The sequence below is a fragment of the Caenorhabditis remanei genome, chromosome III, assembly GCF_010183535.1.
Source record: "Caenorhabditis remanei strain PX506 chromosome III, whole genome shotgun sequence".
Lineage (NCBI taxonomy): Eukaryota > Metazoa > Nematoda > Chromadorea > Rhabditida > Rhabditidae > Caenorhabditis > Caenorhabditis remanei.
In genome coordinates, this window is record NC_071330.1 from 1,739,487 (window position 1) to 1,753,119 (window position 13,633).

At 39.4% G+C, this 13,633-nt stretch overlaps 3 protein-coding genes across 3 annotated transcripts; all 3 read right to left on the minus strand.

Annotated features, from left to right (window-relative positions):
- Positions 1–1,100: 1,100 nt before the first annotated feature.
- Positions 1,101–1,631, minus strand: GCK72_008495 (uncharacterized protein; the record flags this gene model as incomplete). Its single annotated transcript, XM_053726856.1, has 2 exons — positions 1,101–1,358; positions 1,404–1,631. The coding sequence occupies 2 exons, from the start codon at positions 1,629–1,631 to the stop codon at positions 1,101–1,103; spliced, it is 486 nt and encodes a 161-aa protein (XP_053586433.1).
- Positions 1,632–3,491: 1,860 nt separating this feature from the next.
- GCK72_008496 (uncharacterized protein) lies at positions 3,492–5,316 on the minus strand (the record flags this gene model as incomplete). Its single annotated transcript, XM_003098871.2, has 4 exons — positions 3,492–3,958; positions 4,766–4,846; positions 5,059–5,196; positions 5,250–5,316. 4 exons carry the CDS (start codon positions 5,314–5,316, stop codon positions 3,492–3,494), a joined length of 753 nt encoding a protein of 250 aa, XP_003098919.2.
- Positions 5,317–7,638: 2,322 nt separating this feature from the next.
- GCK72_008497 (uncharacterized protein) lies at positions 7,639–12,677 on the minus strand (the record flags this gene model as incomplete). Its single annotated transcript, XM_053726857.1, has 14 exons — positions 7,639–8,108; positions 9,637–9,708; positions 9,791–9,901; positions 9,951–10,022; positions 10,118–10,138; positions 10,189–10,437; positions 10,486–10,617; positions 10,665–10,916; positions 10,965–11,111; positions 11,180–11,269; positions 11,863–11,973; positions 12,028–12,288; positions 12,336–12,487; positions 12,631–12,677. The coding sequence occupies 14 exons, from the start codon at positions 12,675–12,677 to the stop codon at positions 7,639–7,641; spliced, it is 2,187 nt and encodes a 728-aa protein (XP_053586434.1).
- Positions 12,678–13,633: the final 956 nt, after the last annotated feature.

Genomic DNA, 13,633 nt, shown 5'->3' on the forward strand with positions numbered 1-13,633 from the left:
CATTCCAGAGAGTTTTTTTTTTGGAATTCAGGAAGTTGTCTGGGTATAAAATGTAAATATTTAAGGTGACACATTAAAGTGAATCTCCCCAGTGTATGGAGATTCTGTTTCCGCATTCGTTTGGTCGGTGTCTGCCTTTGCAGAACGCACAGAGTGTTGGGCAGTTTCTTTGGTTCACTCTCGGTGGGAGAACGATCCGCACCACGTGATGGCGGTTATTGCGGTGATAGCGTCGACCTTCTGCCTCCCGAGCTTCAAAGTGGCGTCGTCACCTTTCCTCTTCCGATTCCGCTCGTCAGTTCTGTTGATGGTGCTCCATTGGTCGTTCCTGAACTTCCGGCACTTCCTGGACTTCTTGGACTTCCTGGACTTCCTCGTCTTCAACGACTTCCTAGACATCTTGGGCTCGGTTGTTGCTGGAACTTGAAGAGCGTCTTTTTCTTTCTGACTCGAAAGAAGACGGCGAACGATCTCTTTTTCTTTTGATTTCCCTTTCAATGGTTTCTTTCATTTCATCGGTGTGTTCGCGTTCAAAACCCTCTGGATTCAACACGTCGATGTCTTCGATATCCTCTTCGTTTTTGGTTTGAGTGCTATTAGAGCACACATTTTGGTTGCTAGAAAGAATACATATGAGAGAGTTCGATAATTGAGGATGAGTGGAAATTTATAGCATAATTAATTGAGAAACGAAAATATCACATAATTCATCACAATATTCAAATGGCAGTTTTGACCCGTCTTGCAGCACCCGACGTTTGTCGAAGGTAAACCGGAACTTTTTCAATAGTTCCTTGAAGAAAACATCGTGGCTCCGGTTCTTTCTGACCTGATGTTGTAGGACTTCTACTGTGGATCGTGCGACATCCGTCAGTACTTCTTCAACCATTCCCTAAATTTGCTCCATCGTCACCTTCTTGGCCGTCTCCGAGTTGGGCGAGACCCCTTTTGATTTGACTTTGTTCTGCAAAATATATATTCGTTACAAGTCGATAAATATTGATGTTACCTTGCTGTCTCCGTTTTCCAACCTCTCCTTGTACCTGCACGATTGTGTGTATAATTTATTGAGAAAAGCATAATTTAAATATATCACAGATTTAATTACAATATCCATATGGTAGCGTGGACCCGTCCGGTAGTACCCGTCGCTTGTCGAATGTGAACCGAAACTTCTTTGATACTTCCTTGAAATATACATCGTGGTTCCGGTCTCTTCGAACCTGCTGCTGTGGGACTTTGATGGTGGAGCGTGATATGCCTGCCAACACTTCTTCAACCATTTCCTCCATCTGCTCCATTGTGACCTTCTTGGAAGCTTCCGAGTTGAGGGAGATTCTTTTGGATTTGACTTTGATCTGCAAAATATATATTCGTTACAAGTCGATAAAAATTGATGTTACCTTGCTGTCTCCGTTTTCCAACGTCTCCTTGTATGCGTAAGACTTGGCACCCGTGGTGACGAATCTCTCCATCTTTCCACTCAACTCGCTGGTGCACTGTCCAAGGAACGGCCCCATCTCGCTCTCCAGAGGATCGGCTGCCCCATTTGGAACTCTGTACTCCACAGAGTATGTGTCTGAAGAATAAACATTGTAAAAATACATTGTGGTCCCTGTCTCCTCGGACATGCTAAGTGGAAGGATCTATAATTCTTTATTAAGACGTACTTATGCAAATACCTCTGGAAATTTTTGACTTGCATTTTTTTTTCAAAGAATTGGAAGTTATTCGAAAACGATAAAACAGCTCTGAAACTTCAGGTTTCTAGAGAAAATAGTTTTGCTACACTTATAACGTGCTAGTTCAAAAAAAACAGAAGTCCGATTCCTCTGGTACAAAGTTTCTATGTAAAATCGCCAAATATTTAGTTAATTACATTTTTCCTAAAACGGCTTTCTAAATGAAATTTTAACTCACCTCACTAAAATTTCAGTCAGAAATAAAAATAAAAGCATTAGAACTCAATAAAAATCAAGAATTTCCAGAAGGGAACATTCAAAAAAGGGGTAGAACAGCAATCGGCCGTTCAAAGGAAAGAATGAATGAGAAATAGTTTTCGAAAGTTTCATTCTCAATGTTTGTTTTCTCTCAGTAGGCGTGTCCAGCTTCCGACAAGAAATGTGAGTCATAGGAGAAGCCGTCTCGAAGGGGCCAAAGAATGAGAGATAGAAATGTGTCATTTCGCCGGTATCTTTGAGAGTTTAGTTGTAAGAATTTTGTCGTACTTGAAAAATTCAATGAGCATTTTTTGAATTTAGGAAGTTGTCTGTTTTCAAATGAGTATAATCATGACAAGGGGTAGGGGGAGTTGGGCATACTTGCGACGGACCTCTCACTAGGGAAGGTCATGGACTCGGGCTGAAGTTATGGGATGTGACCTATATCACTGGAAAGCTGAGAAAACGCTGATTCCAAATATATATTCAGTTTTTGCCCTCGAGGCCTGGTTTTTGAGAAAAACAAGGTCAAAGTTAGAAAAAAATGACAAATTATGGTCTTTTATTGCGAAAATTGCTAAAAAGGCCATAATTTGTCTTTTTTCTAACTTTGACCTTGTTTTTCTCAAAAACCAGGCCTCGAGGGCAAAACTGAATATATATGTGGAATCAGCGTTTTTTCAGCTTTCCAATGGTATAGGTCACGTCCCATAACTCCAGACTGAGTCCATGACCTTCCCTAGTCAGTTCAAAACTAGAAATTTTGAAGTTAAAAAAAACGAATATTCGACTATGTTTTCAAATTTCGATTGAACGTTCATAGGATTTCTGACTATTTTTTATGAAAATTTCGAAAGTTGGCAAAAATTTGTTTGTGAAAAAATTGTGTCCGTAAGCGCCTATTCACATTTTTCACTAGAGAAGTGTGCGGAGTCACAGTGGTGTTTTCTTTTCTTACCTGACCAACATCAAACGAGAGCTGTGACTCTGTCATGAAAGAATATTTAGTTGAAAATTTCCCTATGCATCTGTGGGCTGAGGACTCTAGGTCAAAAGTAGCGAAAAATTACAGAAATGACCAAGAAAGTGGCAGAATCTGGGATCATCCGTATATGGGTCGACGCAGATTTTCAGAACGATATGCGTTCATGGCATAGTATCAGCTTTCGAATGATATAGGTCACACACGCTTTTTCCTAGTTTAGACTGTCTCTATATTGCTCTGTTATCGAAGACCTCCAGTCCGCAAAATATTTATCTTAAAGAAATCTTTTGTTACATAGTAAATATTGGGCCGATTTGATGGGAATGTGAGGGAGCATAAGATCAATAAGTGATCGGAGTGTGAAATTATGAGATGAGTTGAGTGGGGAATCGGGAAGGGCAAATACAATTCTTAGTAGATGGGCGGGGACATAATTGAGTTCGAATTGGGGAAACAGAGACGAGAGACTTAATGAAAAGGTCAAACGAATGAAGGGCTGAAATAAAAACATTTTTTTAAGGGCTGAAATAAAAACAACAACAATAATTTTGAATTCCAGCAATCATTTACGAAAGATACTCAACAACCATAATCTTCTGACTTCTCGTTCCTCTTTCCATAAACCAATCCTCTCTAATATCTTTATTACAAGGAGCATTTATCCACGTGACAAAAATACGATCACCAAAGTTGTGATGGAATTGAAATGGCTTTGTTTTAATCGTGACATAGGTGAACTCTCCTTGCTTCACAGTTCCAAAAAGAGGATTAAATTCAAGGCGATCTGGGCAATTAGACATCATTTTGAATGCCATGCGCCGATCTGACAGATTTTGAATTTTCATGATGTGCGTTTGGCTTATTTCAAATGGTACATTGAATGTGATGATGTTCTCGGGTGTCGTTTGGATTCTGCCAGGCATTGTGTCTCTCGGATCCGACTCCTCATCTTCATTCTTTACGTTCTGCTCAATTCCAGCATTCTGTTCCGGTGGTTGCAATATGACTTGATTGCCAGCAGCTGGTTGTTCCACTGAAATGGAGAATTATAGCTTTTTTTTTCGAAAACTTCTTAGAAATGTTTGGGGAAATTTTGTTTGTTTCTTGATACAGGAGGCACTTTTCAAAATTTGAAATTTTTTAAAATAGTTTTCCACGTCTTTTGGCTGTCAAGCTACCGTAAAACTTAAAATAGAAGTACGTTTTATATTCTTCAAACCCTCTCTCAGAGTGCCGCTTAAATAGAGGGGTCGTTTTATTATAGGTTTAATGGTGACCACCAGAGCTGTGCGGAATTCCTTCCTTCGACTTCCTTCTTCCTTCTTCCGGGCCTTTTTTCACTTCCTTTCTACTTCTTCCTCCTTCCTTTTCAAAAATTTTACTTCCCTCTTTGCCACTTCCGACTTCCTTGTAAAAAATTAACAACATTTTTGTAATTTTCGACAGAATTTCGACGGAATTTTGGTGGTTTTTGATGGAACTTTGTATGAAAACAACGCCAAAATTCGTTTTCAAAGATGACTAGAAAAAAATTTCCTCAAATTTGCCATTTTCAAAATTAGCTTCCGACTTTCGGGTCGGAACCCAACTTCCTTCTTCCTTCTTCCGACTTCCTTTCTCAAAAATTTACTTCCTTCTTCCTTCTTCCGTTTTCAAAAATTTTACTTCCGCACAGCTCTGGTGACCACTATTATTGTTTTGCAAACACCGGCCGGATTGAGTTGCATGCAATTTGTTCGGGTTGGTCTTGCATTTGAAAAATTGAAAACCTATTTCATGCGCCTTTAATTCGTGTCGGCCGTTGTTCGCAAATCAATAAAAATAAACTCAAAAAACTAACCGCCATCATCATTGTTTGGATTATAAACAACCTCTTGCTGCTCCTCACGTTTAACATCATTTAGTTGTGTTGTGTCACGAGCTGAAATTTAATTACTAGGGTAAAACTAGTATCTCAAATTAGAATTTGACGGTTCACGTAAATCCAGATAAACTCACAACCTCTGGTGGTCTGGTACAACTCTCTATGTTGTTGAACTTTTCTATCACAATTTTAATTTTTCCGGTGATGCCCTATTTCTGGTGTAGTATATATGGAATGCCCATTCTACAATAAAATAAATACAAAAATACCTGCAATAGTTTCTTGATTTTGAGCTTGGACCTCCTCAGCAACTCCTCTGACAGCTCCACCATGATTTGCCTGATTGATTGGCGCAATGACAACGACGTCATCATTTCGTTGAGGTCCTGGCTCATCCATTTGGACTTCTGGAGGAAAAATTGATTACAGTTATGTATGTATGTCTATCAAGATCCCTTACCATTAGCAGCTGAGCGACGATTCAGCTTTTCCAAGCGAGCAGCACGTGCCAAAGCCAAACTGCGCATTTGAGATCTTGCTGAAAACAGAGAAATTAATTGATATAAGACGGTCGAAATTTCAAAATTTCTTGCTCACGAACTTATTTTCTTAAAAATTGAGAAATTTTGTACTAGTACATATTTATTTTTTAGTTTTAGACTTCGTTCAAAAATGTGTGAAAAATCATGATGTAGAACAAATTTGCTTCACTTCGATCTGTTCACGTCATTTTCTGTTCTTTTTTCAAAGTTTGTTCAAAAGTACAAGTACAGAATCGGTATCAATACCGATTCTGTGAAATTCCTCCAGATTCGGTATGCATACCGATTCTGTACTCTGCATAAAAGGTCACGTGAAAAAAAGGATTTATCCAAGTTTATTCAAAAGTACAGAATCGGTATCGATACCGATTCTGTACCAAACAACAATTCTGTATAAAAGGTCACGTGAAATATTGAAAATCCACGGTTTCGTATTGTCAAATTTTATTTATGATATTTTCGTTTACGTGGATTCAAATCTGATGTTCATTGAGTGGATAAACTGACAAAAATGACAATTTTCGATGGATAATCACCTAGATTTTGTTATTCGATTTTGATCAACTTCACATTTTCTTACTATAAAAGGAAACACTTTAAAACCTTTTTTGCAATGTTCATTAACACAAACTTTTTTGTGTTGTTGAATAAGAAAATGTGAAGTTGATCAAAATCGAATAACAAAATCTAGGTGATTATCCATCGAAAATTGCCATTTTTGTCAGTTTATCCACTCAATGAACATCAGATTTGAATCCACGTAAACGAAAATATCATAAATAAAATTTGACAATACGAAACCGTGGATTTTCAATATTTCACGTGACCTTTTATACAGAATTGTTGTTTGGTACAGAATCGGTATCGATACCGATTCTGTACTTTTGAATAAACTTGGATAAATCGTTTTTTTCACGTGACCTTTTATGCAGAGTACAGAATCGGTATGCATACCGAATCTGGAGGAATTTCACAGAATCGGTATTGATACCGATTCTGTACTTGTACTTTTGAACAAACTTTGAAAAAAGAACAGAAAATGACGTGAACAGATCCAAGTTGGAAAACTCTGTGCTTCACGTGCAACTTTTTCTAGCAATTGCCAGTTTATTGCATAATCGTTCAAATTCACGGAAATATTGTACTTTCAGTACAGATTATTTATAGAAATCTATTTTTTAATTCGCTAGCAAAAAAATTTGAAATTTCAACCGTCTTATATCACAATCTGAAAATAAAACTTACATATTTTTTTCTTTGGTCCAGGAAATTTATATGAACAACCCATTTTTAGTGCGCTAAAAAATGCAAAGATGATCGGCAATTAAATAAAAATCAATAATGGAGGGCAGTGAAAATAGAGCGGAGTGTTATAGGGTGTACAATAAGGCTCAATAGGTTTACTTAGATGTGCAGGCTAATTGATCTGCGTTCCGTGCAGCGTAGCGGTCAATATTTTTGAATGTGGCGGCTGATAGAGGAGAAGAGAAAGAGAGAGAAGGTGAATGAAAAACGAGAGAGTCAGACGCAAAGGAAATATATGGTTTCTCTGCGTCTCCTAAACCTATGCGATATTTTTTGATGATAGGAGTACTTGTACATGTTAGGTATGACTATAGAAATGAGCAAACCCAAGGATGTATACACGGTATTTCAAAGTGAACCTATGCAAACGCGCTCTTTTGAGAAAAATCGCTTACCTAAATTGGTTTGTTCAAACTGAAAAACTTTGACAAGAAATAGTTTTATGGAGACATATAACCGAGAAAGGCCAAATTTTTGAAAAAACAAAAAATATCAAAAAATTTTAATTTAGGCGTCAAATAATATTACCAAAATTGTAGTCTCAACAAAGCGCGTTTGCATAGGTTACGATTGAATTAACGTGTGTATACAGAAAAAAAGCAACGTTTTTGGATACTGTAAACTTTATTTTAATAAATGGGATGATGATAATAGGCTTCATGGGGATGGGCAATTGAAATGGGAAAATGGGAATCGGACAACGGGAATGGGTCAATTGGAATGGGACAATTGAAATGGGACAATTAGAATGGGGCAACGGAAATGGGGTAATGGGAATGGAACAAAGGGAATGAGACAATTGAGATGGGACAATTGGAATCGGATTCATTGGAGTGGGATTCATGGGAATGGGATTCATTGGAATGGGTTTCATAGGAATGGGACAATGGGAATGGGACAACGGGAATGGGAAAATGGAAACGGAACAATTGGAATGGGACAATTGGAATGGGACGATTGAAATGTGACAGGAGAATGGGACAATTGGAATGTGAATGGGATTTATCTACTGTACTCCACAGTTAACGGCTTCGAATTCTTCATTCCTCCTTCCATGAAGTAGTTCGGCTCCACATCTCCATGACGAGGCCCATTCATCCACTCGATAAGGATCCGATCACTGAATCCTTGACGGAATTTGAAGACTTTTGTCTCAATTTTGACGAAGATTCGTCCTCCTTGTCCCTCCACAATTCCAAAGGGAGGATGGAATTCGAGGAGGTTCGAGTCGGTGATCAATTTGAAGGCGATCCGTCGATTCGACTTATTCCATAATTTGATGTTGAAGGCTTGACTTATTTCGAATGGAGCATTGAATTTAACGATTTCATCCGGATCCGTTCTCAGCTCTCCTGGCACTGCTCTTTTTGGATCCTGGAGCTGAGCATCAGTCAGCTTTCGGTCGGCTGACACATGCCCGTCGAGAACAACGATGATCTCGTCGTCATCGTCCATATTTCTTGGAGGGACGTCTGGAAAAATTTTTTTATGTCTCCTCATTGTCTCAAAACCAAAGTTCTGCACCCACATCTCCCACACAGTCAATTTCTACATTTCATTATTTGCCCTCCCTTTCTTGGGGTACGGTAGCACAGTATATTCTCCTTCCCAACTGCTCCTTCTTTATTACTCTCCCTATATTAACTACCATGTTCAAATTTCTCAACATCCCCATGTCTCTAACAGGGAACTCCTTTTAGTAAAAAGCTCGTTTTTTGAGCTCCGGAGCAGGAATGGGCAAAACATTTTGTTACGATCGTATTCAAAATGGTCGAAACTACCTTTGAGACAATTTTCGGCAAACTCTCAAACTTTTTCTAAACGGAGTTTCCTTGTAAGCTATTACTGATAATGTCCCCTAATTCCTCCCCCATATACAGTAGCGAGCATAAGTGAGTACCCCTAGGTACTTTCATGTGTAACTCAGCTGAATCATGTCCGTTTTGCCTAAACTTTTTTTTGAAAGGAAGCCAAAATATTCAGCAATACGAATATATGTTTTTTGAAAAACTTCCATCACTGATTTTTTCGATAATCGATTTTTCCTGATCTTGATTTGAAAATCCGAAAAAAAACTTTTTATTTTTCTCTTGGAGTTATTGAGTTTTTGATGTCAAAATGATGGAACATGTTCAAATAAACAAAAAAATATATTAAATTGGCTTCTCAACTCCTGAACATCGTGCTAGAGCCGAAACATGCACCAAAAGACGTGTCTTGAGTTTTTCTACAAACCAACATCAAAAAATTACAGTTTAAGAAAAAATAATTTTTCTAATTTTTTCACTAAAAATTTTTTTAATTCCTATTTTTCTCAATTTCTGGTATTTTCTGACCACAACACGAACAAGGAACACATACATGTGTTTTATCATGTGTGATAAAGCATCTTGCATGCAGTTTTTGAAAGTGATGTTTGTTTGTCATCCAGAAAATACCAGAAATTGAGAAAAAATAGGAATTAAAAAAAATTTTAGTGAAAAAAATTATTTTTTCTTAATCTGTAATTTTTTGATGTTGGTTTGTAGAAAAACTCAATACACGTCTATTGGTGCATGTTTCGGTTAATTTGAAGCCTTTTTTGAGGAGTTATGAAGATTTTTTCGAATGCACTACTTTTGACTTCTGGATCTCTAGTACGATGCTCAGGAGTTGAGAAGCCAATTCAACATATTTTTTTGTTTATTTGAACATGTTCCATCATTTTGACATCAAAAACTCAATAACTCCAAGAGAAAAATAAAAAGTTTTTTTTTCGGATTTTCAAATCAAGATCAGGAAAAATCGATTATCGAAAAAATCAGAGATGAAAGTTTTTCAAAAAACATATATTTGTATTGCTGAATATTTTGGCTTCCTTTCAAAAAAAGTTTAGGAAAAACGGACATGATTCAGCTGAGTTACACATGAAAGTACCTAGGGGTACTCACTTATGCTCGCTACTGTACTTATTTTATCGAAAAAAAAACCCCTATAATGTTAATTGAAAAGAATACATACCTTCAAGAACGACATCTTCCTCGTCCACCTCTCCCACTTCTCCCACCACGTTGCCAAGAGCTAGATGATCCACTGTAAATAAAAATAGATCATAATTATATAATCGGAGGAAATGTAGTTGAGCTAGTACGCTCTACTGATAATTGAAACTCACTATCAAAGAGTCCGTGCTCCTCAACTTCAACTTTGATGTCGGCATTCGGCTGACGACCAACTGCGTATGCGAGATCTGTTGGTTTGAGATCGACATTCACATCTTCAGCACCTGAGATAGTTTTATATATTTTTTGAAATCATTAGAACTTGCAACTAACCGTCCATAGCTGGGTTCCAGTTTTGCGGGGGTGGTGGAGGTAGAGCCTGGATACGATCCGCCAACTGATTGTCTGAAAACTTATTTCTTTAAAAAGTGTTGAGGTGATGTTTAACTAGCCTTCATCATTCTCCTCTTCCAGTGGCTGTCCCATCAGACGTTTCTCACCTTGCTGGTGCTGTGTCTCGACTGAAAATATTAAAATATGAGCAAATAGTGGAATTTTCTCTAGTACTCACAACCAAGCGCAAGGGCTCCAGCTCCCAATTGCTGATCCAACGAAAGATTCTCATTTCCGGCAACTACTCCCGGAGCTTGATTCTCAACAGCTTGAACTGGGTGTACCACTGAGCCAGAGAACCGAAGTGGTGCGGGTTCTTGAAGTCGCACAACTTGGTTCCAGTTTTGCTGAGGTGGTGGAGCTGGAGCTTGGACGTGTGGTGGCTGCTCCATCAAAAGAACCTCACCTTGCGTTTGTTGCCCCACGACTAAAAATAGGTGCAAATTAGCTTTTTCTGGAATGAGCTGTCACTCACCACCAAGTGCATGTGTTACAGCTCCCGATGGCTGCTCCCTCTGCTCATTTCCAGTTCCTGGTTCCAGGAATTGTGCGAATAGTTGGTTGCCAACCGCTTGGTTACCAATTTCAGTGCCCACAAACTCGTCATCTGCAAATTCGATAATATTGCGATAAATTGACCTTAAAAAAACCTACCTTCTTCAGTCTCTTCTTCGAGATGTGGATCTCTGTATCGAAATGCTCTAGATGGCTGTTTCTGCTTATTTCCAGCAACTTGATTTTCAGCAACTTGAACTGGGGGTGCGGGATCTTGAGCGTGCTGGGCACCATCTTCTTCAACTGTTTGCTCCATAACTTGGTTTTCATGCTGCAAATGTTGCTCAAAATCGAGTCTCGGGTCATATTGAGCATTTTGGCCATCATATGGAGCATCCGTTAGCTCAACATCTGAAATTTTAAACAGTACAGACTTTGCCTTGTTGAAAATAAATTTACCATGGCTGTCTTCTTCTTGATTCCTGTTTCGCTGAGGTGGCGCTGGTTCTTGATCATTTTGGTCATTATTTGGAGCATCTTGACCGTTTTCTGCATTTCCTCCAATACTTGGCTCGATTGGACGATTCTCATTTGCTGACACCGGACCTGAAAATCCCAAAACTCAATTGACAATGCAAACACGCTCCTCTGAGCTAAACTATCCGCCAACTAACCCATATTCTCATCTCTTGGAATCAGAACAATCCCTTCCGGTCCGCCGAGTCGAGCAACAACGGCACCTGGTGCGGGAGTTGGAGCTCCATCTGAAAGTAAATCGAAATTATTTGACAGTATGAGTGTAGATCAAAAGTAGAGCTACATTTTTGTAGTTGACAACTTTTTGATTGCTCCGCCCACTTTTAAGATACGCGTCTTTAAAGATTGCGGTGAGGAACGGTGAGTGTGGAAAAGAGGTGGGCGTCTTGCAGATCTTAAGCGCCCCTCTTTAAAGGCGCGTATCTCAAAAGTGGGTGGAGCTAGAAAAAAGTTGTCAACTACAAAAATGTAGCCCCTAATATAAGCTATCTAACAATATAATTTTTAAAAAGCAAAGGCTTTATCTGGAGCCGTGGTGGGGTTCCAAAGTTGGCTGACGGTTTAGAGTCGAAAAATGCCTGTTTTAGCCTATTTCAGGCATTTTTTTTGTTTTTCAGCCCGTTTCTTTTTAGTGTGCGATAAAGCCAAGTTTTATAACAACTTTTTTACAGGCGGTCCCAATAGAGTTGCAACTGTTCAACTCTTAAGTAGTGGCTGAACAGGAAACCTGTCAACTACAAAAATGCTGCTCTGTTTTTGATCTACCGAGGTTTTGGCAGATATGGGACTACTGTAGATATCTTTGCAACAAACAACTTACCAGGATCTTCCTCAACTTGGTCTTGCGCATTCCTTTTTGCTCCTCTTCCCTGAGCAGCTTGCTTTCTTTTCGGAGCTCTCAGTCTGCGCGCTGGTGGAAGTGGTTGAGGTGCTGAAACTAATATCAAAAAGTTTCCTGAGCGGAAACTGAAAGAAATCGACTTACCATTCCCGCTTGAATTCAATCCAGCAGAGCGAGTCCTGCTCTCCATGAGCTCGGGAACGAAATCTCGGAATCGAGGACCGTCACTCGAAATTCCGTCCACAGGTGGTTCCGTGCTTTCGTCTTCGTCTTCTGGTCGAGTGTGATGGTCGTGGGAAAGCTCAGCCACATTTCCAGAGCTCTCCGTAACCTTCCGACGGGTCTTCCGATTCTTTCTTCTTTTAGTTTCCGTATCCTTCCCACCGTCTTTACTTGAACGACGAGCTAAAATGTTTTCTTTCATTTTTACACCCCGTCGTCATACAACTTACTTGAATAATCGATAAAAATTTCTGCCTTCGGCTTCCGAGTCCTGGGAGGAAGGGCTGGATCTCTTGGTGGTATCTCGTACCTCCACCGAACTCGGTTTGATTTTGGCTCCTCTTTCATTTGTGGTTGCTCAGCGGGCGACCCCATTGTTGAGCTGTAATTAAGTATAATTAGAATAGGATTTGGGACACAGTTATTGCTCAAACCCCTCGAAAAGCTTGTACAGGTCGTTGAATCGCGAAAAAAACTATAGTTTCAATTCTGTTTCGGGGGGCGGGGCCTAGAATTTGAACTCACTCCTCTGCTGGTACTCCAGGGGCATATTGCACATCATATGGATCCATTTTCGAACTGAAAAAAAAGTTTTTAAAAATGTAAGGTTTTGCTGATAAAAAATAAGGTAAAGGATCGTAAACAGGAAGGCTCTTGGCAAAAAAAAACTCTTATGAAATTATAGATTGTTAATTTACAAAAAGTTTTCAATAAGAAAGCACCATAAAAATATAAATATCTTGGCCTAAAATTTCAAATGCGCCTCGCGTCTTCTCTAGAAAAATAAGAGAGACGCAGGCAGTGGACTCTCGCAAGAGAGGCCACCGTGTGCCCAAAATGTGAGGTGTGCAATCGCGCTCCAAGCGAATTTTTTGAATGGAGAGACCGGAGGGGCAGGGAGGAGGTATGTTTGCTTTGGTGAGGTCGTTCACTTGGTGTCAAAATGTTTTGTTTCTGCTACGTATCCAGTGAGTGACATTGAGTCGCTAATCAGAAGATTTGGACAGAGAGAGGGACATAGGCTAGGGAAAGTATTCGAATGAGTATAAAGCAATAAGGATCAAGAGGCTTACTTAGATGTGCAGGCAAGTTGATCTGCGTCGCGTGCAGCGCAGCGTTCAAGCTTTTTGAATATGGCGGCTGATAAAAGAGGAAAAAGAAAAATTGAGAAGGTGAAAGAAAAATGAGAGAGCGGGATCGAATCAGGCGAATCAGGAATCAGGCTAGTAAGAGAACAGAGGGGGAATTCTCTGTGTCTCCTAAACCTATATGATAATTTCTGATGGTGGGAGTACCTGTGTGTGTTAGGTATGAAAATGAGCACGCCGTGAAGCTCATCCATGGTAGACCGTCAAGCGAGATATTATGCAATAGTTGGAGACACAAATGAGTACTCTGGGTGAGGATAACTGTATTGCATATGTATATGTAGACGATGACGCAAGAGCTACCGAAGACCCATATAGATGAGACCCCCAGGTGCGATGTAATTTGATACATGAGCAGCAGAATACGCTATTCGGCGGAA